The sequence below is a fragment of the Eschrichtius robustus genome, chromosome 8, assembly GCF_028021215.1.
Source record: "Eschrichtius robustus isolate mEscRob2 chromosome 8, mEscRob2.pri, whole genome shotgun sequence".
In the NCBI taxonomy this organism is placed as follows: domain Eukaryota; kingdom Metazoa; phylum Chordata; class Mammalia; order Artiodactyla; family Eschrichtiidae; genus Eschrichtius; species Eschrichtius robustus.
The window spans coordinates 7,683,485-7,706,046 of NC_090831.1; the positions used below are offsets into that span (position 1 = coordinate 7,683,485).

The window sequence follows — 22,562 nt, forward strand, 5'->3', positions numbered from 1 at the left end:
TAACCTGTGCTCAGAAGGAACAGAAATCAGCTACAGTATTGAGGGATAATCAATAATGTGCTGAGCCTTTGCTTTTCTATCTTTGATCGTCACAGCCTCCCTTGGAGGGCATCGTGTCCTTGCCCCAGCCTTACAGGTGACCCTGGGACTTGAAAGAGTCCCACCACCCGCCCGGGGATAGGACCTGAGAGCCGTGTCCTACCCCCGGCCCGAGCTGCAAACCCTGGCCCGGCCTCTCTGCCCTCTCAGTGAATGTTTACACTTCTCTTCCCTCCTCCCACTCCTTGCTCTAAGGGAAGAGGACGTTAATTTTTAAACTGCCCAATTCAACAAACGCTTCCCGATTTGCTGTCGGTCAGGCCCCGGGCTGGGCGCCCCGATGTAGCCTGATGGACCATGGGTCCATTTCGCCCTGCTGCTCGCCCAGGACCAATCAGGGAGGCCAGTCCAGGTAGAGGGTTCCATTTATCCACCTATGGTAGACAGATGTGTGCCTGTGTTTTGATGCTTGGCTGTTGATTTTTGTTTGATTGGTTTTTATTAATAGTAAAATAATAAAATCGAGGGGAAAGTACGAAGAATTTACATCCTCTCACAGAACCCCTCTTACCGTCAACCTCCACACAGGTGTGGTGCATTTGTTACAATCGATGAGCCCATATCCGTGCATTATTATTAACTAAAGTCCATTGTTTACATTAGGGTTCACTCTTGGCGTTGCTCATTCTGTGGATTTGAACAAATGTATAATGACATGTATCCCTCATTACAGTATCATGTAGAATAGTTCCTCCTCCCCCATAACCCCAGGCAACTGCTGATCTTTTTACGGTCTCCATAGTTTTGCCTTTTCCAGGATGCTATATAGTTGGAAGCATACAGTGTGTAGCCTTTTCAGACTGGCTTCTTTCACTTAGTGATATACATTTAGGTTTCCTTCATGTCTTTTCATGGCCTGATAACTCGTTTCTTTTTAGTGCTGAGTAACATTCCATTGTCTGGATGTACCACGGTTTATTTATCCATTCAACCGCTGAAGGGCATCTTGGTTGCTTCCGTGTCTTGTTTTTTTATTTTTGCCAGTTGTCACTGGGGTCAGAAGAGCCATTAAGCCCTGGTAAGTTCTGTACTTCTTCTGGGCATTATTGTTTCTTTTCCCGTTAAGATCCCTTTCCTGATAGGCTGTCCTCACTGATCTTTTTTTGACTCATTACAGCTAGAAGAAAAGTCACCTTATACGTTTCACGCTGCTAAAGGTACCTTCATGGCTGTGTTCTTGCCCACTGGAAACGGTTACTCTGAGGCCAGAGTTTGGGGAATGGCCCCCACGTGCCAATTCCTGCCGGGGGGTTCTGGGTCTGCTCTTCAGTCAGCAAGCCATATGCAGCTGCTCTAGGAAAGTGCTGTTTTATATAAACGTGGCAGTTTTCTTTGTATGGGAATTGATGTTTTTAAATCCCAGATAATCTGGGCCTGAACAGGGGCGTTGATTGTGGGGTCTTTGGGCTTGAAGGTGGCCAGCAGGACGGAGCCACTGTAACGTGGAGAAGCTCATCCCCTGACCAACACCGCTCCAGGTGGTTCCGGAGCCTCCTTCCTTTCTTTGGGCACATCTCTGTGCAGGGACCTTACCAGACCCTGACGGGCAGCAGTGGACAGGCCAGCGGGCACTGTGTTCATTTTACACGGGAGGAAACAAACAGAGGCCGCTGAAGCTGGTGGTGGCGTGTAGCCAGGCGTCCTCACTCCATCACGACTGATTTGCTCTCTAGAGCAGCCTACGTTTAAGCTATATTTATGTAGGATTCACTAGCCCTTTCCCAAAAAAGCCCAGAAGGGAATTATCATCTTCTTCTGAAATTTATTTATTTTAAATAAATCACGTAATTTAAAAATAGGCCTAAATCGTCACTTTTCATTCCACATCATGTAGTGGCTAACAAGGCAGCCTCCACGCATACTTAGCTGCCCTCACCTGCTGCACATTTGACCTTTTGGCTAGTTACCGAATGGGCAGGGGTCCTCCATCCTGAGCAGGGCACGGGGAGGGCAGCAGGAGGAACCCTGGGCCGCTCTGGGTCCAGATGCACTTTGTTATTTAGACTAGGACGTCTGGGGTGCGCTGGGAACCTACTTTTGAGCTACATCCTTCTCACTCCAGGCTGACTCCCCTGGAGCCAAACCGGAGGTTGGGGGAGCCACTGGGGCCAGTTGTCACAAATTCTTGGTTGGCGACGTCATCTGTGAGGGGAGGGGCGCCTGAGCCTAGGCATTGCTCAAGTTTCCCAGAATACCTTTTGAAATCCTGGGAACAGGTGTTTTTGTGACTTCATTAGTGGCGGGGCTCCGTGCTTTGTGGGAGGACACTTGCTGTTTGCTGAATCCTGCGGTCCATCGTGGTGCTGGCACGCTGTGCCGGTTGCCTCTGCCTGCGGTCGCACCTCTTCTCCAGGACCTGACTCAGATCCCAAAGGCAGTTGCAGCAGGGTTTTAGTTTTAATTAATAACACAATTACTGGAATATGTGTATAGTGTCTCAAGGTGACTTTTGAAGAGTGCAGTCATTTAAATGTGTATATTCGGGAAGGTTCCTTCAAAAACAGTGCTTCCAAAAAAATAAAAATAAAAACAAGCAAAAAGAACCCCAGCGCTTCCTGCACTGTCATCTTCGGCCAGTGCATCTTGTGGTCCTTTCTAGAGAGACCACTTGGGTGAGGCCCCCGTGACAAATTAGCCATTGCCCTGCGTCCCCCTCATCTGTAGGACTTGGGGGGACGGGAGGAACGATGGCGGTAATGTTTTGGAATATTTTTAGCACATTGATCCTAGTTAATTATTGGCGCCGCCTTGCAAAGGGGACTTAGTTACACAGGAGATGATCAAATGCAGTCAAGCAAGCGCGCTTACTGAGGCCGGAGATGGGGCGGGGGACAGGCGCCTGCCTGCAGGGCATCAGGAGGGTGGTGCCATCTGACCCACGCAGCTGGGCTCTGATGACAGAGCAAGGGCACCCAGGACTGCAGGGCCCGTCGATTCAAAGCAGATGTCACTCTTGTGATGAGAGTAACCAAGGTGTGTGTGTGTTTGTCCTGGGTCAGACAGCAGCGCAGGAGCCCGGCCGTGGAGGGTGCCTTGTGCAGCCTGGGACACCTCACAGAGGAAAAGCTGTCTTGGGGCCAGGCTGCTGCGGGCACCTGTCACTCAAATATAAACAAAATCAAGAAAAAGCACTCAGTGACTATTTCCCTCCCTCCTCTCTCAGTGTGACTGCATTTGCTGGTTCATGAAATTCTGTAATAGATGATTATTTCCCTGCACCTGCACTCTTTTTGGGAGAATAGAAGTAGAAAATGGAAATTTCCACACGTAGCTGTTGGAAGCAGCTCCGAAAGCCACGAGAGCCACAGGAGAAGGGGCCCTTGGACCTGGGTCTGTGTTCTGATGGCCCGGTGGCATCTCTGTGACCCTGGGTGTCTCCCTCTACAAATAGGAGTAAAGCAGTGTGTCCCGCCTGCCCTGGCCCATGCTCTAGACGCTGTAGCGTGTACTCTATGCATTGGCAGACCGTTCTCATGGTGCCCTCCTTCCGTGCCCGTGCCCTCTGTTCTGGGGCCTGGCGTGCGGTCTCCAAAGGGGCAGGTTCCAGCAGGTTCCTGGAGGTTTCAGGGGTGCGCTCCAGCTCTGGCCGGCGACACGTCCCGCCCAGTAGAGGAGGTGCCAGCCAGCTCTTGTTCTCCGAGGTCACCTCTCCGCTGCCCTTTCCCTCTGTTGTCCCCAAGTGCTACGTTCGGGCTGGGAGAGGTGACCGAACCCTGCACAACTTCACTGTCCCCTGTTCCCTGTGGGGAGGACACGCTGGTGGGCCTTGGGGACCTCTGCAGGCCTTGTGCTCAGGGCGCTGGCTTTGGACCCATTCCCGCCACACCTCTGGACACCCTGTGCCTCGTGGCAGTGCCATCGACCCGCTCCCTGCCTCTGAACATGTGTGTCTGTGGACAGCACCGACACCTGGGTGAGGGGCCCCGAGGACAGAGGGCCGGGCTGAGATCAGAACCCGGGATGTGGCTCGCCCGCCTCTGGCGATGACCAGTGTGTGTCTGGGGGTGTTTCACGGGGGTTTGTGTCGGCATCTTTGAGCCTCTCATTTGAAATTGCTTACAGTTGTACACGAAGAAGTACATTTCTGATCAAGTTGCTGGTTTTATTTTTGTGTAGCTACTTCTGGAGGATAGGTTTCATATTTAAAAAAAACCGGTTCTCCTTTTACATTTTTAGCAGCAGGATGGAAATAATCAACTAGACATTTGAGTCCCCAGCTTCACATTTTAATTTGTAAAGGTAAACTCCAGTTGCACCCCGTGCTTTGTTTTTTCTCTAGTAAAGCTATTTATTTTGAGCAGGGATGCAGGAAGTGCCTGCTTCCCATTTTCCTTCAAGTACAGAAATAGCTCCTGGGATGCCCTCTGGTTACCTCTGGGTGCAGCCAGCACAGTTCATTTTGTGTGTTTCTAGGCATTTTGACTCGGGCCTTCTCACGTGCCCTGTGTATCTCTGCACCTTTCAACTCCTGAGTCCCCCAGGAACTTCCGGAGCTGGCAGGCCTCCCTTCTGTTCTAACAGAGCTGAGCACTGGCTCTGGGCTGTCAGCCTCCCCTTCCCCTGCTCAGACCATCTTTAGGATAAACTCACAATAGCTTCTTTTTGAAGGGTAGGAGGTAGAGTATCTGAGTGTCTCGCTTGAAGGGTAGGAGGTAGACTATCTGAGTGTCTCGTACAGGCTATGAAGTTAGAAATTCTGATTCCACAGACTTTATCTAAAACCTTTTGTCCTTTTAGAGGTTTTCTCTTTTACTTTATGTTTTTTAAACATTTTTAAAAATATTAATTAATTAATTTCTTTTTGGCTGCGTTGGGTGTTCGTTGCTGTGTGCAGGCTTTCTCTAGTTGTGCCGAGCGGGGACCACTCTTCATTGCAGCGCGCGGGCTTCTCATTGCGGTGGCTTCTGTTGTTGCGGAGCACGGGCACTAGGCGTGTGGGCTTCAGTAGTTGCAGCACGTGGGCTCAGTAGTTGTGGCTCAGGGGCTCTAGAGCGCAGGCTCAGTAGTTGTGGCGCACGGGCTTAGTTGCTCTGTGGCATGTGGAATCTTCCCGGACCAGAGATTGAACCCGTGTCCCCTGCATTGGCAGGCGGATTCTTAACCACTGCGCCACCAGGGAAGTCCCTCCTTTACTTTTAATAAGTATTTTTCGGGGGAGTTGCCCGGCTGAAGGAGGCCCGTTGGAAGCTTAGCGGTGCCCAGCGAGGGCGGAGGGCCTGGTCCGGCGGACGAGGCAGCAGGAAGGGACTCGTGGGCATTTGAGGGAAGAACTGGCAGGTAGGATTCGCGTCCTGCTTAGTTGGGGACAGGGTTGCCGGCAGTTCTTAGGCTTCCTGTTTGGGATTCTGGGTGGAGAGTGACACCATTAGCAGGATTTTGTAAACGTGGATGGAGATTTAGCTTCATCAGGGTGAACTCCTGTGGGTTTAGTGGGACATATTTACGTGGACGTTCAGAGTAAGCTAGCTGGCCCTATGCAGCCCTAATGCTAAATTAAAAAATTTTTCTACTAAGATTTGAGGATAAGTTACGAGCTATTAAAATTTGTCATTTTTTTCCTTTTCTTGTCAGCCAAAGGGCAAGTGGCAAAAACCACACTATTCATTGTAGTATTCTTAGACACTTTCAACAAAATATTTTGGGGGAAATTTCCTTGGTATCCCCCTTTGTGGCATGTACTATTTCCATCCTTTAAAAACTGTTGTTTCTGTTTGTGCCTTCTCTTCCTTTCCTCTTTGTGACAAGAAGGAGGGTGTTAAAAAGTCATGGGGGTGGTGTCATTATCATTTCTAAGCTCTTCTCTTAAAAAAAGCAAAAGCACACACTGTATTTGTCCTGGATTTTTGGTGCACCTCCTGGTTCTGTTTCTCCTGGCTCCACCCACCTTGTACAACACAGAGTTGCTGTTATTTAGGCTGGTCTGGTTGAGCTGTTCAAGCCTGGGAGAGGGGGTCGTTATTCCTGTGTTGCTGTTTGCAAAGATGTCCCAGCCATGCAGGTGTCCCTGTAAAGTGAGAGAGAAGGCAGGAGCTTGGAGCCTGGTGCTGGGGAGAGGGGGGGAAGGGAGGAGCTTGCTGGGGGCAGAGGGGAGGGGGAGGGGGAGTGGAAGGGTTTGGTGGGGGGAGAGGGAAGGAGAGGGCTTTGCTGGGGGTGGGGAGGGGGAGGGGGAGAGGAGGGGCTTGGTGGGGGAGAGGGGTGGGGAGGGGCTTGTTGGGGGTGGGGAGGGGGAGGGGGAGTGGAAGTGTTTGGTGGGGGAGAGGGGAGGGGAGGGGCTTGCTGGGGGTGGGGAGGGGGAGGGGGAGTGGAAGTGTTTGGTGGGGGAGAGGGGAGGGGAGGGGCTTGCTGGGGGTGGGGAGGGAGGGAGTGGAAGTGTTTGGTGGGGGAGAGGGGAGGGGAGGGGCTTGCTGGGGGTGGGGGGGAGGGGGAGTGGAAGGGTTTGGTGGGGGAGGGGGAGGGGAGGGGCTTGCTGGGGGTGGGGGGAGGGGGAGTGGAAGGGTTTGGTGGGGGAGAGGGGAGGGGAGGGGCTTGCTGGGGGTGGGGGGGAGGGGGAGTGGAAGGGTTTGGTGGGGGAGAGGGAAGGGGAGGGGCTTGCTGGGGGTGGGGGGAGGGGGAGTGGAAGGGTTTGGTGGGGGAGAGGGGAGGGGAGGGGCTTGTTGGGAAGAGAGGGGAGGAGAGGTCTTGAGGGGAGGCGGGGCTTGGTCGGGGAGCAGGCACGTCTGTCTTATCTGTGGGTCTCCTGAAGAGGGAGCCTCTGCTCTGGCCTTGAAGTAGGGGCGTGGCTAGGCAGGAAGGGAGAGGTGGGCTTTCTCAGCAGAGGAGCCAGCCTGAGACGCCTCAGGGGGTGAGATGACCTTGGGCCTGTGTCCATGGAGAAGGGGAGGTGAGGGCCGAGTGGAGCTGCGGTGCGGGGTCCCATGCTGTGCCGGGTCCGTGAGCTCCAGGGAGGCCGGGCTGCTGTGTGCAGCCTGCCCACCGCGGGCAGTGATTTTCTTTCTCTCTCTTCTGCACCCCACCCGTGGGATGGGGGGGAACAGGAAGGACCGATAAGGCTTAATTGCATTGGTGGGGCGATGTGTTCTCATGGGGATTAGACAGGTTAAATTGGGCTTTAACACACAGTGGGAGAACAGTTTCCTGAGAAATGTGAACCTAATTAGGGATTCCAGGGTCACGCCTGATAAAGTTAAGGAAAAGTGCTTGAAGGAAGCAAATAAGTTAATAAAGCCTTGAAGGTCGGCATTTTGGGAGCCATCCCTTTGCATGGATTCTGTTGTTCTTTGGAGGTTTGTGTTGGACCTCTCGCTGGAGCTCCCCTACCCCAGATGCTCCGAGACCCCAGAGGAGCATTTACAGGCCGCCTGCCCAAATCTGCCTGGAGGACCTTGTGAGAATGGCCTGTGTGGCCCTCTCAGGCCTTTGATGGTGGATGCTGTGGGCTGAATGTGTGCCCAACCCCCAAAGGCATAGGTAGGAGCACCAACCCCCAGAACGAGATTGCATGGGGGGCCCTAACCCTATACAACTGGTGTCCTTACAAGGAGAGATCACACAGGGGCTTCCCTGGTGGCGCGGTGGTTAAGAATCCACCTGCCAATGCAGGAGACACGGGTTCGAGCCCTGGTCCGGGAAGATCCCACATGCCGCGGAGCAACTGAGCCCGTGCGCCACTACTACTGAAGCCCGTGCTCTAGAGCCCACGAGCCACAACTACTGAGCCCACGTGCCACAACTACTGAAGCCTGAGCACCTAGAGCCTGTGCTCCACAGCAAGAGAAGCCACCACAATGAGAAGCCCGCGCACTGCAACGAAGAGTAGCCCCCGTTCGCTGCAACTAGAGAAAGCCTGCATGCAGCAAAGAAGACCCAATGCAGCCAACAATAAAAAATAAATAAATAAGTAAATAAATTTATTTAAAAAAAAAGAGATCACACAGAGGGGAGACCAGGTGAGGAGAAAAGGTGGCTTCCACACGCCAAAGAGAGAGGAATCTTGAGAAACCAGCCCTGCCAACACCTTGGTTTCCGACCTCCAGCCTCCGGAACTGTGAGGAAATACATTTCTGTTGTGTTAAGCTGCCCAGGCTGTGGTATTAGTTACGGCATCCTGAGCCCACTAAGACAGCTGATATTTAAGCAGACGTGCCCTCTCTCACAATGTGAGCACTAGGGCAGAGGGGGGCTTTCCTCTTCTCATTATTCTACCCCTCTATTTATAATAAATGGGATAATAGAAATAATTGAACTTTTATCTTTACTCAGTCATCTGTGATGCGCACATAAAACACCTTGCTACTTTATTGATCAGTATCATAAAATGCAAAAAGTAAAAGCTGTACATAATACAAGATAAAGGTGATGATAAAGTTTCTGTCCCTTGAGGAAAGGCCCCACCCTCTTCCCAGCAGGCTGCTGCTCTGTGCAGAGATGAGGGAAGTGTCACCCTCCCCCCCCCATTAGTGTGACGTCCCCGTGGCCAGTGTGTCCGTGTCCGTTCCTCCAGCTCCTGGCTCAGAGCGCGAGATGGAGAAGATGACCTGTGACTTAACAGGCTGATGTGGGAAAGAAAGTGCTTCAGTCTTGATCTCCCTGTGAGTTTCCTTTGTAAAGAATCACCTTTGCAAAGATAAAACAGAGGTAAACTTTACTGCAGATTTTGCACAGTCTGTGTTAGAATTCAAATCACTGTGCTGAAGCGATTGTATTTAATGATGCAGTGTGTGCACAGAGCGATGCCTTTACACTTGACGTAGCTCAGCGGACCGCCTGGCATTCCACCTGCGAGCAAGTCGGCTCACCCTGTCTTCTCCCTGTTTGCTCGTTTCGCACTTCCGTGGTGGAGGATCATTCTGCCTTTGCACGTGTGTGCAGTTACCGAATGCGCTTTGATAAGTGTTGGCTGCTGCTGTTGAGCTTATCCACCCTTCCAAGATCCTGGCGTGAATCGGATCTGCTCGGGCCGGCTTGATGCCAAACTGGAGGGATTCAGCTGTGGGCAGAGTTAAGTAAATGGCAGGAGGAGAGACCAAGCGGGGGGACTTTTGTGGTAGTGGCTGAACATGTGGTACGTGCCACACGCTGTAGGGCACTGATGTCTGGGCTTCTGTGGAGCTCATTCACAGGACTCAGCACGATTTGGATTCCCGACGGTCCAAGAGGTTGTACTCTTGATTCATCTCTACTCTGTGCGCGCAGTGATAGGCAGGGCACCAGTGAAGCATGCGTGTTTTTGGAGAAGCTGGTGAGAAAATGTCACTCTCTGTATGGCTCTGTCCAAAGTAAGATTTAATAAGAAGCAATGACGACAAAGCTGAGCTCACTGTTTCGTGGTATTCGGGAGAAGGAGAGCAAATCTCCGTAAGGCACGCGGAGACCTGAGCTGTAGTCTCTCTCCAGGGTTAATCTCCAGAAGCGAGGAGAGGTGCCCCTGCGGGCTGTCAGAGGCGGCCTCACCCCTCCGGAGAAAGAGCCTCGCCGCAGACAAAGCACCATGGTTCCCCCCGGGAAGTGAAGTGCAGGGCTGGGCTTCTGTAGTGTGTACACACACTTACACACACACGCACACTCACACACTCAGTTACACAGACACGCGGTCACGTAGACACACACAACGCTCACACTCACCTTCTACCCTCCCTCCCCCTCACGCGCACTCACCCACACTTCCATCCCCCAGGGGCACAGTCACTTCTGGTGCGGGGCGCCCTCGTCCCTCCTCTGTGCTGCTCAGCGGTCCACCCGCTGGCTTCGGGACAGGTTGCTGATACCAGCAGGCGCCACGTCGCCAGGTGCGCTGGGCACAGCCCTCTTTGTTTGTGGTTGCCCCTGGTAACGGTGACTCGGCCCCACCTGGGGCCGAGACAGGCCAGGCCTCTGGGGCCTCCTCTGGGGCTACCTTAGTCACTAGTGGGCACCGGCTCTGCCTCCTGCCCTGTCCCTCCCACATCTTCTGTCCCCCCCCTGCTCCCTGGCTCCTTCCGGTGGGAAAGGGGATCCGTTTGTATCAGGAGAGGAATGTGGAGTTTGACCTCTGTGGCCGCCGCGTCTCCTCCCTGGAAGGATCCGTGGCCCAGCGTCCCTGGGACTCAGCGCCCCGGGGCACTCACGGTACGCTCACCAGCTACCCGGGTTGTGCGGGCCGGGGAGAAGGACCTGCAGGGGCCCTGGCCCTGTTGTGACTGAGCTGCAGGCATCCCCGGGGGGCTGCCCTGCTGGAGGTGACGCAGCCCTGTTCTCGTCCCGCTGCCGCTGGCTCAGGACACCTCACAGAGCAGGCAAGGGGCTCGGCGAGGCCGGGGGCACTGCCAGATCCCTCTGAAAAAACGCGCTGGCCATGCCCTCAGGGAGTTGTGGGCCTGCTCGGTTTTCAGCTCCATCAGTGGGATGGGACTGGCCCTGCAGTGGCCGAATGCTAAGGCAGCACCAGCTCCTTCACGCTGAGGATGACCAAGGTCACCTGCAAATGACCCAGCACCACAGTCTTTCCTTTTGTCAAACGAAAATAGCAGAAGACCCAGACGGCCCTGTGAGGGGTGCGATCAGAGGACGCCCCGGAGATGGGGAGAGAAAGCAGGTGAGCCTGACCGCCGTCGCTGACCCGACCTGAACCCGGGACAGCGGCCCTCGGCATGGTTACCTGGTGGCTCCGTCCCGAGGACGTGCAGCTCCCGAGGGGGAAAGCAGGCAGGGCCTGCAGATCCGAGGGGCGGTGGGGAGCCTGCAGCCACGTGGGCTCCAGCAGGGGACGTAGCCCCTCCGGAGAAGCCGTGCGCTTCTGTCTCTCTGGCCGGGCTGCGCAGCGCTCACGTTCCCTGATGCCGAGCAGAGTGGCCCACGTGGGAACGTGCTGTGTCCTGACCGTGACTGCTCCGCGGTTCTGCCAGACCGTGGTCCGCTGCCTCCCTCTTTCTTATTTGAAGGGAGGAAATAGGAAATGTACCGGAAGAGTCTCATCTGTTTGCATGGAGTTCCCATCCTGGGATTTTGGTTTGAAGGGACACGTGTCAGTGTGTCCACTTGATGATGGTCTTTACTAAAGTAGGTGTTTGCAGTTCTTGATGTAAACGTTAGTTTTCTCTGTACGGACAGGTTGCTTCCCACCGCCCACCCCCCCACCCCCCCACCACCATCCCTTTTTCTCTGAGTTGGTACTTCTTATGCATTTTCATTTGCAAATTCATTCTAACTCAAGGTCCTTCCTCAGACATTTGCTGTCTGCATTTCACAGCAGTGTGTGTAAAAACAGACAGTAGGGCTTGTAATCGATTCCCTGGACGAGAGGCTCTTTTCTGGCAGGAATGCAGAGAGTTGCTGCTTGACATTCGCTCCCCTGAACTGGGGAGCCCGCTCACCGCACCCCACGCCGCAGCTCGCTTCCTAATGAAGAGTACAGTTTATGCAGTTTGTGTTAGTCAGTGTCTCCTTCCTGAGGACTTGTCCGTTTTTCTTACTAATGTATAGCCGTGAAGGACAGCGAGTGCCTGGCAAGAGAAGGCACTCAGTATAAATGAGATCGGGGTGCGGATGGCACAGCTCTTAGTGATGTCAGCCATAGATGGGGCTTATCGTGGTGGTCCCGGGAGGTGGGATTGGGAGAGCCCCAGAGCACAGAGCTCTCTCTCGTTTTCTGGAGGACATTCTGGGGCCACGCCGGGTGGTCGGTGTCATTGCACTTCATGTGGCTCTAGGGGACATGGGAGGTGCGGGACACGCCTGGCTTCTGGACTGTCTTCCTAGTGGTTGCTGTTTTTAAAACTCAGGTTTCTGCTGTTGCATAGGGCTTTTGCTTTGTTCTCTTAACCAGCACATCTTCCAGATAATGAATGAAAAAGAATTCATGGACTTTATTTTTTAGGCCAGTATTAGATTGACAGAAAAATTAGACAAGTAGTATAGAGAGTTAACCTATACCCATTTTCCTCCCTCATAATTTCCCCTATTACTAATATCTTGCATTAGTGTGGTGCATTTGTTATACTTGATGAGCCAATATTGATACATTATTAACCAAAGTCCGTAATTTACATGGTGCTATGCATTCTAGGATTTGAACAAATGTATAGTGACATACATCCACCATTCCAGTACCACAACGAACAGTTTTTCTGCCCTAAAGCTTCTCCGTGCTCCACCTTCCTATCCCTCTCCCAATACCTGGCATCCACTTCCCCATAGTTTGCCTTTTCCAGAATGTCACAAAGTTGGAATCATACAGTATGCCGCCTTTTCAGATTGGCTTCTTTCATTTTGCAAATAGGTATCTAAGGTTCTTCCATATCTTTTCATGGCCTGTCAGCTCACTTCCTTTTATCGCTGGATTAGTATTCCATTGCGTGGAGTACAGATAATGATTCGTCAAAGGCAGGAGCTCTGGTGGCTTGCACATTTCGCACCACTGTGTCAAGCGTTTAGTGAAGCACCAGGACACAAGCCTGCACCACGTGAGGACTGTACACAGGATAAAATTAATCACTGTGCTCCATAACCACAGGGGCTCCTTGTCTGACTGCCAGCACCATCCTATGAGCGTCTGTGTGTAGCTCCCTATATTTCCAAAGACTGTTCCTGCTTCCTAAGAATTCTCAGTGTAGAGTGAAGCAACTATTAACTCAGTGATTCTGGACAGTGAGAGGGGCTGCTAAGTGTATGCTAGGCAGTGGGGAAGAAGATGGGGTGCCAGGAGAGAGGGCCCCTGTCCCAGATGAGAACATGAGTCAGAATCCTGGTGGAGTAATAATATGACCCAGACAAATGAATGACTGTGTATCATGTTCCTTAAGGAACTTTGTAAGATAAGCTGGAGAACTATAAATAGTTGCCATGGCAGGAACCAAGGTTGCACTGCTGCCCACCCCACCCCACAAGGACAATTAGTCAGATCCCTGGGACTTCTCCTGCCATTACACATTTTTTAGAAAACTCTTTGAGGATGGGGCTACACGTGGTCCGGAGGGAGGAGAGCCAGGACGCAGCTCATGGGGAGCTGAATCCCGCTTGCAGGTGCCAGGATCTTGGCCTTCCAGAACTGCAGGAAGCAAGTCTGATTCCCTCACCTGCCGACAGCCCTTTCTGCTCAGGGAGGGCACCGTGTTCCCAGGAGGAGAAGCTGCCCTGTGTCAGCCCCTGTTCTGGGCACCACAAGCTCTTACAACTTGCAGTTCTCAGATGGGGAAACCAAGGCCCAGAGCGATTAGAGCCCAAGGGCCCATGGCCAGGAAGTGGTGGAGAAGAAGTCCCACCCAAGACGGACTCCAGAGCTGGGGTCTGTTGTCCCGGGTGCCTGTAACTGTGTTTCTTCTGACCTGATTGTAGCTGTGGCCTCATCACATTGGCCTGTGTGTCTTTCTTAACGTGCTCACATCTGCAGGGGCCCGGGGTGGAGTCAAAGGGACTCCTTCCCACTGCCTCATGCACTAAGCTCCAGCCTAGAATGACATGTCCACATTTAGACTCTGGTTTTGGTTCCGCTTGTGGAAATAGTTCTAGAAAAGGCAATCTGTTTTGTAGAGAATGCGAGCCCTGAGCGTGTTTGTGAGGTGCTGGGGCAGCTGGAAGACCCCCAGGTAGAGCCCCCAGCTCCCTCTCCTGGCCCCCGCTCCCCGTGCTACCCGGTGAGGAGGGGCTTGCCCTAGATCAGGAGTTCCTAGCCTGGGAGTCTGCTAGGTCTTCCAAATTAAAGATGAAGTCCTGTATTTATGAGCGATGGACATTTCTCTTGGGGAGAGGTTCCATGGTTTTCATGACATTCTCTGAAAAGGATCCGGACTTCACAAAAGTGAACAAAAATCTGGATTCTGTAAACGCTAGGTCTTTTTTGTCTTGAGATGCAAAGTAAACACTAGGTCTTTTTTGTCTTGAGATGCGAAACTTTGTGTGAATGTGGTCAGAGGCAGTTTCAGGTTTGGGAGCCCCGCTGGATCTTGATGCTGAGTTTTTTTCTTGAGAGAACCCACCTGTTGATCGTATTTCTTCTCCCTTCAGGTGGTGAGTCCCCACTGTGCTCAAGCCCACCTGGAACAGGTAAGTCCTTGGCATTTCCTTGGGGCCCTTCCTGCTGTGCCCTCTTCGGGGAGTCTCCCGACCCCTCTAGGATCCTCTCCCTCTGTTTGAGCTGTAGCTTTTGTTCACAGACAGAGCTCTGTAGGGACCCTGGACCACCTTGCAGTAGCCGTTTGCACGCTTTCCTTAAGATGAGTGAATCACGCGCTCCTTTGTAAGAACTACCTTTCCGATCAGTGATAATTACTTCAGGGATTCACTTCCCTGAGCCCGAGTTTCCCCTGCTGTAATGCAGAGATGCGCCTCGTCCATTTTCTTAGTGATAGAGATGTGGGCAAAGCACTTGCGTCCAGGGTGTCTGTGTGGAGGGCACGATGCGGTGGCTTTGGAGCAGGAGGCTCTGACCGATGCCAGCTTCCTATCAGATTGAAGGTAAACTCAGTGATAACACTTTCACTCTGGCAGATCTTTATGGTTGTCTGCTTTTTAAATGGATATGGTCTTTGGATGTCATTGTGCCTCTGGGTGTTTTCTTTGCCCCCCACCTCCTTACCCCCTTGGAGGGGGTTAAGCCTGGTGTTAATGACTTAGTAGCAGCTTGCGGGACACCCGCTCAGTGCACTTTCCGGGACAACAGGATGCCACGCCCACAACCCTCTTATTGCAAATTGGAAGTGACTCACTGTGCGGGGAGTGTGTGCCTTTCCCAGCCTCACCTGTGAGGAGAGGAGACAGGTGTGCCCCGGCGCCTTCTCCAGGATATCTACTAGGTGCGTCCTCTGTGCTTCCCAGGCTGGACGCGGCACCGTGCCCTTGGCCCCGGTTTCGCCATATACAGAATCCAAAGTCCTGGTGGGGATTTCTCGCCCACCTTCCTGCTTCCTGTGCCTCTGATGGCACAGGTGCCCTGCACCTTATGAAGCTATGCTCTGTGAGAGTCTTTGCCGGGCAAGACACCTCTGTGACCACCTGGGGCGTTTGGGACACAGGAATCAAGGAATCTTCATGTGGTTGTCATGCTCTGAACCCTTGGCTGTTTGCCCTGATGCTCGTTTTTCCAGGCCTTTTCTGGTAGCAGATCCTCTGTTTATTGCAATGGCTTAAAAAGTGGGTGTGAAGTTCGACTAAAAATGGCAGGCAGTGGGGCTGAGAAAAAGGTCTGGGAGGCAAACCTCCCTTTGTAAATGTTAACTGAGCTGATGAAACGTGCAAACAGGCTCCGAGTTTCCTGCAAGCCAGTGTAAAAAGGAAACCACATTACTGGTGTGTGCCTTATCAGTAAGGAGGGAAAAGGCAAATCAGTGGAGAAAGTGCCATGTGGGAAGTTATGCAGGGTGTTGACTGCGTCTGGGACAGGTGCTGAACCACAGCTGCACAGAAATGCTCCAGCCTGTGCCCAGATAGAGATGAATATTGTTTTAGAGGGATATCGGATACAAGCTTTGAAGGGCAGCTTGTCAAACCCGTTGGCATTATGTGGCTGTACCCATTGGCATGGCATTTAGAAACAGTCAAGGGTACCCAATACTTTATTGCCTGTTTGGGTCATACTTGTGGGACTTCCACGGAACGTGGTCTACTGGGCTGTACAGTGGGCGCATCACTGTTTTTCTAGGCAACCATGATCATTAGTGATGGGAGAGGTGGTCAGGCTCTTTAAGACTGAGTCATGTGTATGTTCTAGATGTTTCTATAGATCTACAGGCATGTTCACCTGCACGTATAGCACAGAATATAGCAGTGATTACGTGGGGCTAGAGTCAGGTCGGGGTCCCACGCAGGCTGTGACAACAGGAGAGCCGAGTGACCTTGAACGGAGCCCTCTTGCTTCTGGGCTCCACTTCCCTCTTCTGTACAGTGGGGATACTACCCCCTTCCTCGCAGCTCGCTGATAAGGATGGGATGAAATAACGTGTGAAGATTCTTAACTCCGGCTCTGGCACGAGGAAAGTACACAGTGAGCGGGGAAAAGCCTTATTTGTTGTTCAGTGAATTCAAGAGGGCGATGACAGGTCTCAGTTCCCACAGCCTTTGCTGTTTGTGTTTTTTTTTTTTTTTTTTTTTTAATTTTATTTATTTATTTTTGGCTGTGTTGCGTCTTCGTTGCTGCGCGCGGGTATTCTCTAGTTGCAGTGAGCGGGGGCTACTCTTCCTTGCGGTGCGCGGGCTTCTCATTGCGGTGGCTTCTCTTGTTGCGGAGCACGGGCTCTAGGCACGTGGGCTTCAGTAGTTGTGGCACGTGGGCTCAGTAGTTGTGGCTCACAGGCTCTAGAGCTCAGGCTCAGTAGTTGTGGCGCACGGGCTTAGTTACTTCATGGCATGTGGGATCTTCCCGGACCAGGGCTCGAACCCGTGTCCCCTGCATTGGCAGGCGGATTCTTAACCACTGTGCCGCCAGGGAAGCCCGTGTTTTGTTTTTGATCGTTGTTCTCTTGCCATCTGCCGGGAGAGAACCAGTTTGATCGGTTCCAGAGCATGCCCTCTGCTGCGGGAGGGTGAAGGCACCTTGACAGGCACTTCTAAGACCTTGATTCTTGTCATCCCTCATTTGGAGGCTTAGAGGAACTCAAGAAGCCCATGGAAAAGAGCCTGGGGTCAGGATGCAGGTGGCGCGAGAGCGTCCGGCTGGTGGTCGGTGGATTGATTGCAGGATCTTTCCACAGCACAGGCGTCATGGAGCTCTGAACTTGGCCTGACAGCTTTTTATTGACGTCGGGGCAGTGTTGTTTGTTTTTCCATCTTATCTTTGCCTTTCCAGTGCTCCCCAAGGGAGTGGATTCATATCAGGGCACCAACGGAAACTCTTTCCCAGGTGCCAGTGTAGCTTTCGCTGGGCCGCTGTGAGTCCACGTGTATGAGCCGCAGCCACGGGCAGCACACAGCCACCTCCCCAGAGCATCCAGCCGTACGGAAGCCCCGCGCCGCTTTGCGTCCGAGAGGTGCATTCTCTCCAGAGCAGCCGCCGTCCTTGAAAGAGGCCGTGTCTCTGCCTTTCGGGGCCACGTGCGGGAGGCGGTCAGGGCAGTGCCGGCCTCCGCTGAGGACGCAGGTGCAGGCCCTCACCTGGCGGCTGGCACGCCCACACCCATTGTTTTGCTGGGCCATCGTGGTCTCTCCCACTGGAGAAGAGGTTGTATAAGAATAGCTGCTGAAATTTGAGTCAGCTGTTTACTGAACTCAGATGGCTTTATTTCTCCTTGTTTTAATTAAAGTGAAGGCCATGGGTGGTTTCTGTCAAAGGTGACCTTAGGAATCAGATTACACTGTCTGAGGCTGGAGTTTCCAAGCTGGGTTCTGACAGCTCCACCTTTGTATTTGCGTGTACGTATGTGTGTGTGTGTGTGTGTGTGTGTGTGTGTGTGTGTGTTGGGACTTTGTTCAATATCGTTTGCTGAAACTCACAAAGTCAGAGGAAGTGGTGATGAGGCAAGAGGTTAGCACGAGGGCAGCGTGACAGTTTAGGACACATGCCCGCGAGCACGTGCTGTCAGTGTCACATTTCCCACCAGTGGCCGCATGACAGCCTCTCTCAAAAGTATTGAATTATTTCAGAAAGAATGCCTACCAAATTGGATAATTGGAAGCTTGAGATGGAGGGAAAGGGATCTACTCTGATGATATTCCCTTTATTTTATTGCGAAATTAGGTAACAACTACACATTTCAAGGTTTCTATCTGTCAGATACTGATTTGTAAAGAAGTGTTACTGCAGCTCATGGAACCTCGGCCCCTCCTGCTGGCTCCTTTCCGCAGCAGGCTCTCTGTACGAATTTCATGTCCTCGTCTATAAGTGCGGGTATTTGATTGGGTGCTGGTTATTCCTGCTTATAGGTTGTTTCCACCCTAATAGTAAACCTTCAGAAGCATAGACATGGATCTGCCTACCACAGCAGAGTCTTAGCCGAGTGATAGATAGATGCTGTTTTGTGAAAGTCACAAACACATGTACACGTGTGCACGTACGCACATGTTGGGACCCACAGCTGCCCCTTCGGAGGCTGTATATCTCATAAGAATATATTTGACCAGAATCACAATGATATTAATTTGTTTCAGGCCAACAGAGACTTGCAAATTTCCTTGCTTTTTAATCTCTCTGATCTTTAGGAAGTAGAGAAAAGTCTCAAGAATCCTGTTGGATCAAAGTCCAAGTCTTCCCCTCGGTCAAGAGAACCAAACTTAACGTCTATGTGTTTGGTAAAAGCCGGGTGAGACCCAGAAATAAAAGTATAAACGATGCTGCACTCCCAGAGTTTAACCTTGAAACTAAGTCATCTAATAGCTGTGCTCCAAGTAACCTGTCTACACAGGGATGGGTTGTCTGAGGAGCCCCATGGAGGACCATCGAAGGGGCATGTGGAGACTGAAAGGCTCAGTTAGGATGGGAGAAGCATGGCAAGCACACCTGGCCTCGGGGGGCTGGGGCATGCCCAAGAACTAGAAACGGAGGAACAGGTGTGAGGCCAGAGCTTGTGGCACCATCTCCACCGGAGAGGCGGGGTGTTCTAGCCCTGCGGTGCTGCTGGAGGGTCTGCGTTTGCTCGCGGAGAGCCTCACGCCCTATTTCCCCAGCTGCTGCACCCGAGTGGGGGCACACGCTGGCTGCTCCTGTGTGCTCTCAGCAAGTACGGATGGACAGGAGTGCCCGGGGATTTACAACTTGGGGGAAGAGTGCGGAGCGTTAGGAAAAGCTGAACAACTTGAGCTGAGAGGCGGCCCGGGGGCTCCCTGTTCCTGAGGTTCCCGGTGCACCGGTGATCCAGACGCCCACCAGCCCCTCCAGCGCATCTCAGAGCAGGCCGGGCCCCTGGGCTGGGTTGATGACTTCGTTACTTCATTTCTCAATTGCTCATTTGTTGTGCTTTTCTCAGTTCAGAGTCCTCTGTGAAGGTTGGGGAGCTGGCCTGGCATTGAGTCAGGGTGAGCCCACAGTGGGAATGGGAAGACCCCCTTCCCTTCCTTCCAGGAATCAGCAGGACCCAGGCCAGACTGTTCAGAGCCCAGCCAGTTCGCGTTCCGGGAAGGGGGCCCTGACCTTTGCCCGGACTCTGGCGGCAGCTGCCGTCAGCACGTCTCCTAAACGCGGCCCTGGGCCATCCCCACACCTGGGTGTGGGTTCCCGTAGATTTCCAGGAAGGAGGTACTTGCCTCCAGCCTTTCCTTACCCCAGGCCAAACTTGGGTCTACACTAGCTTTGATTTCACCGTTCCCTCCCTCACCTGGAATAACATCCAGGCCCCTGGCTTTTTTCACCTTTGGGGGTAGAATTGTCAGGATTTCTGGGAAGGTGGCCCGGTGAAGAGGCCGGGGCAGCGTTTGCAATTCCTTAGTGGGAACTCCAGGTCGGCCATCAGGAGCCTTTCCTTAAGTTTCAGTTCAGGGACCTTCTGAGAAAGAGGGACCACCCTCCGCAAATTAAGAAAAACCCCCACCGTAAGCCCCCCCCCCCCCACTTTGTAGCTGGGGTGTGAAAGCTGTTGGCTACGTGCTGTTGCTGGCCGCCAGGCCCGCCTGCAGGTGTGAGGAGAAGGCTGCAGGGGACACGTGAACTCAGTTCAGGGTCAGCTTGCATCCAGGGAGGCAAGGAGCTCGGCGAACGATTAGAACCCACCCCAGCCGCAGGCGGTCACTCCAGCGATTGCTTCCCCGCGTCTGTTCCCGTCCTCGTGTCAGACGGCAGCATCCCCTGCGCGTGCACCGCCAGGTGTGGCGCACGCGGCGTGGCGTCTCCACCACTCGGGCTCGGGCTGCTCCTCGTCCAAGTGCATCCTCGTCCTGGGCCCCCGCGCCTGGTGCTCTGGGGCGACCGCGGTCAGCTCGCCAGGGCCTGCAGCTTCCAGCGTGACAGCTCCCCTCCCAGGGCAGCGCCTTGGGAAATGTTTTCAAGGAATGACTAGGGTGTCCCCAGGTCCGAAGGCTGGAAGTCTGCAGCGGATAAGAAAACTCAGGTTGAGTGTTGTTTCTTTTCTTTTATGACACTGGTTCCGTAGCAGTCACAGGTTTTAAGTGTGGGAGGGATGCTTGAAGACAGTGGTTCTGTGTGATCGGTGGTGGAAATAGCAGTAACTATTGAAGGGGAAAAACAACTGCTTATTTTTTTAATGCCCCGGATTGGGACGAAGGAGAAGCATCATATTGCCATAGCACTTGAATTACCTGAGTGTATTTTTACCTGCAAGAGGAGTATTCCTTAAAAAAAGCACACAGTGGCAAACTCCCCCAAGTTTAAGTCTCTGCCTGGGAGCAATGGCTGGGGGGGGCGAGTGACCCTGGCTGTCATTTTGGGAGCCCAGAGTTGTGGAGTCAGATTCTTCTCCAAGTTCTATATACCCTAGGGCCCTCCACCCTGGCCCTCTCCTGGGACCCAAGGAACGTAGGGACACAGGGGCCTGTCTCCGGAACTGGGTCTGGAGAGCAGGTGTGGAGCTGAGGACTGGGGCCCCTGAGTGCAGACATTGCCCCGGATCGGGGTTGTAACAGCTGTTAGCTTTGTCACTTTGAGACATCATTTTCTGACCTATACAACAGACTTTAAAAAGCACTTACTTAAACAAGCAACAAAACTTTGTTAGTTACCCTTGATGGGATGTTAGGGAACCAACTTGTGAAATTTGATGAAGAGAAGCAATCAAGCATTTAACCTTCCTTTCTTGTACGAACTGTACCTCAGAGTTAAAAATAGACGAAGGGAGGAAGTTTTATTTGGTGAGGAATTCCTGCTAAGAGATGTTGAGAAAGTGATAGAGTTAGAATAGACCATGTTTCAGACCACTAAATAACTAAACAGCTGGCTCTAGGCTGTGGCCTTCTGTAACCTCCTTGTTCACAAAAGGAAGCTGGTGGGGTCATGTGGGCCTCACATGAAGGACAGGCTGCCTCTTGGCTGAGTCCCTACCAGAAATCCAACCGGAATCACACCAAGCCCAGACCCACCCACAGCTTACAGGAAATACAGGGCCAGAGCGATCTGAAAAATATTTCCAGAGGGGTCAGCAAAATCCAGAATGGGGAAATTCTACTGGGTAAAAAAAAACCCCAGTTGTTTTCAAATACACTGCAAGAAGAGGAGGAGGAACCTGGGCTCCTCCAAGGAAATGAAGAGACATTAAATAAACATTGTAAGACTTGATGTGGGTCCTGATTCAAACCATCAGACTGTGAAAAACAAAACCAAAACAAAACTTGTGAGACAGGGACATTTGAACATTGATTCTATATTTGTGTACAAACATGATTTCATATTTGCTTTACATTAAGGAATATATTGCTAATGATACTGGTATTTTGTTGTATTTTTTAAAAAGTCTTCATTCTGGGCTTCCCTGGTGGTGCAGTGGTTAAGAATCCGCCTGCCAATGCAGGGGACATGGGTTCGAGCCCTGGTCCCGGAAGATCCCACACGCCACGGAGTAACTAAGCCCGTGAGCCACAACTACTGGGTCTGCGCTCTAGAGCCTGTGAGCCACAACTTCTGAGCCCACGTGCCACAACTACTGAAGCCCGCGCGCCTAGAGCCCGTGCTCCGCAACAAGAGAAGCCACCGCAATGAGAAGCCTGCGCACCGCAATGAAGAGTAGCCCCGGCTCGCTGCAACTAGAGAGAAGCCCGCGCACAGCAACGAAGACCCAACGCAGCCAAAAATAAAAATAAATAAATAAATTTATTAAAAAAAAAAAGTCTTCATTCTAAAGATACTGAAATACTTATCAGATGAAGTGATGTGATGTCTGGGTTTGGCTTTACAGTGATTCAGTGATTGGAAGCTGGTGGTACCTGAAGCTCAGGACCCTGGTCTCCACCTCCCAGGGTTATTATGCAGGATGCAAGTAGTATAGGCACAGAGCTCAGGGTGGGCTGGTGATTGAGGCCCAGTGGCCAGTAACTTTTTCATCATATGAATCGCCCACCAGGTCTCGAGATCCACTGCCAGCTCCCCATCCTGCCCAGTTATCTTGCAGTACCTGAGGGCTCAAGGCTTGCCCGCCAGCGGCCAGTGTGGCCTCCTGACTAGTTGACATCTGGAAGGACACTGTGTCTGCTTGATGAAATGCTTCACTGAAAACCTGCTGAGTTCATCAGCACATGACACAGAGGTGATACATTGTTTTCTAAAATGGCAATGTTTGCTTCATAAAGCCTTTTTAAAACAATCATTCTACGTGAAGTTAGTTTCAAACTAGCCAAGTGCATTCTTACTCTTCTCTTTGGGAAAATCATCCATCTTCCTCCCCAGAGGGATTGACTTCAGTATGATTTGCTCATGGCCGAGGTACAGACGTTGAGTGAGCACAGGTTTAGACTCAGTGTGACAAAGGACTTTGGAAAATTAAGAGTTAAAAATGGACTTGGAGGTGTATGAGGCGGTGAGCTCCCTGTCCTTGGGGATATTCAAGTAGAGGCTGACAGCACTGCTGCAGTGGTCATTCCGAACGTGCTTGGGAGATTGGGGATTGAGTGAAAACGACAGC

At 52.3% G+C, this 22,562-nt stretch overlaps 1 protein-coding gene across 4 annotated transcripts in view; it reads left to right on the forward strand.

Moving 5' to 3' along the window:
- TNS3 (tensin 3) overlaps positions 1 to 22,562 on the forward strand; it is a 235,248-nt gene that overhangs the window by 66,996 nt on the left and 145,690 nt on the right. For 3 of the 4 annotated variants that reach the window (XM_068550260.1, XM_068550261.1, XM_068550256.1), the window contains exon 4: positions 14,077 to 14,115. The exons of the other annotated variant lie outside the window; for it this stretch is intronic. Coding sequence is in view for 1 of the 3 variants with exons in the window: in XM_068550256.1 (XP_068406357.1) it covers positions 14,077 to 14,115 (39 nt within the window). In the remaining 2 variants the exon portion in view is untranslated. The remainder of the gene's footprint in view (positions 1 to 14,076; positions 14,116 to 22,562) is intronic. 4 annotated transcript variants of the gene reach the window in all.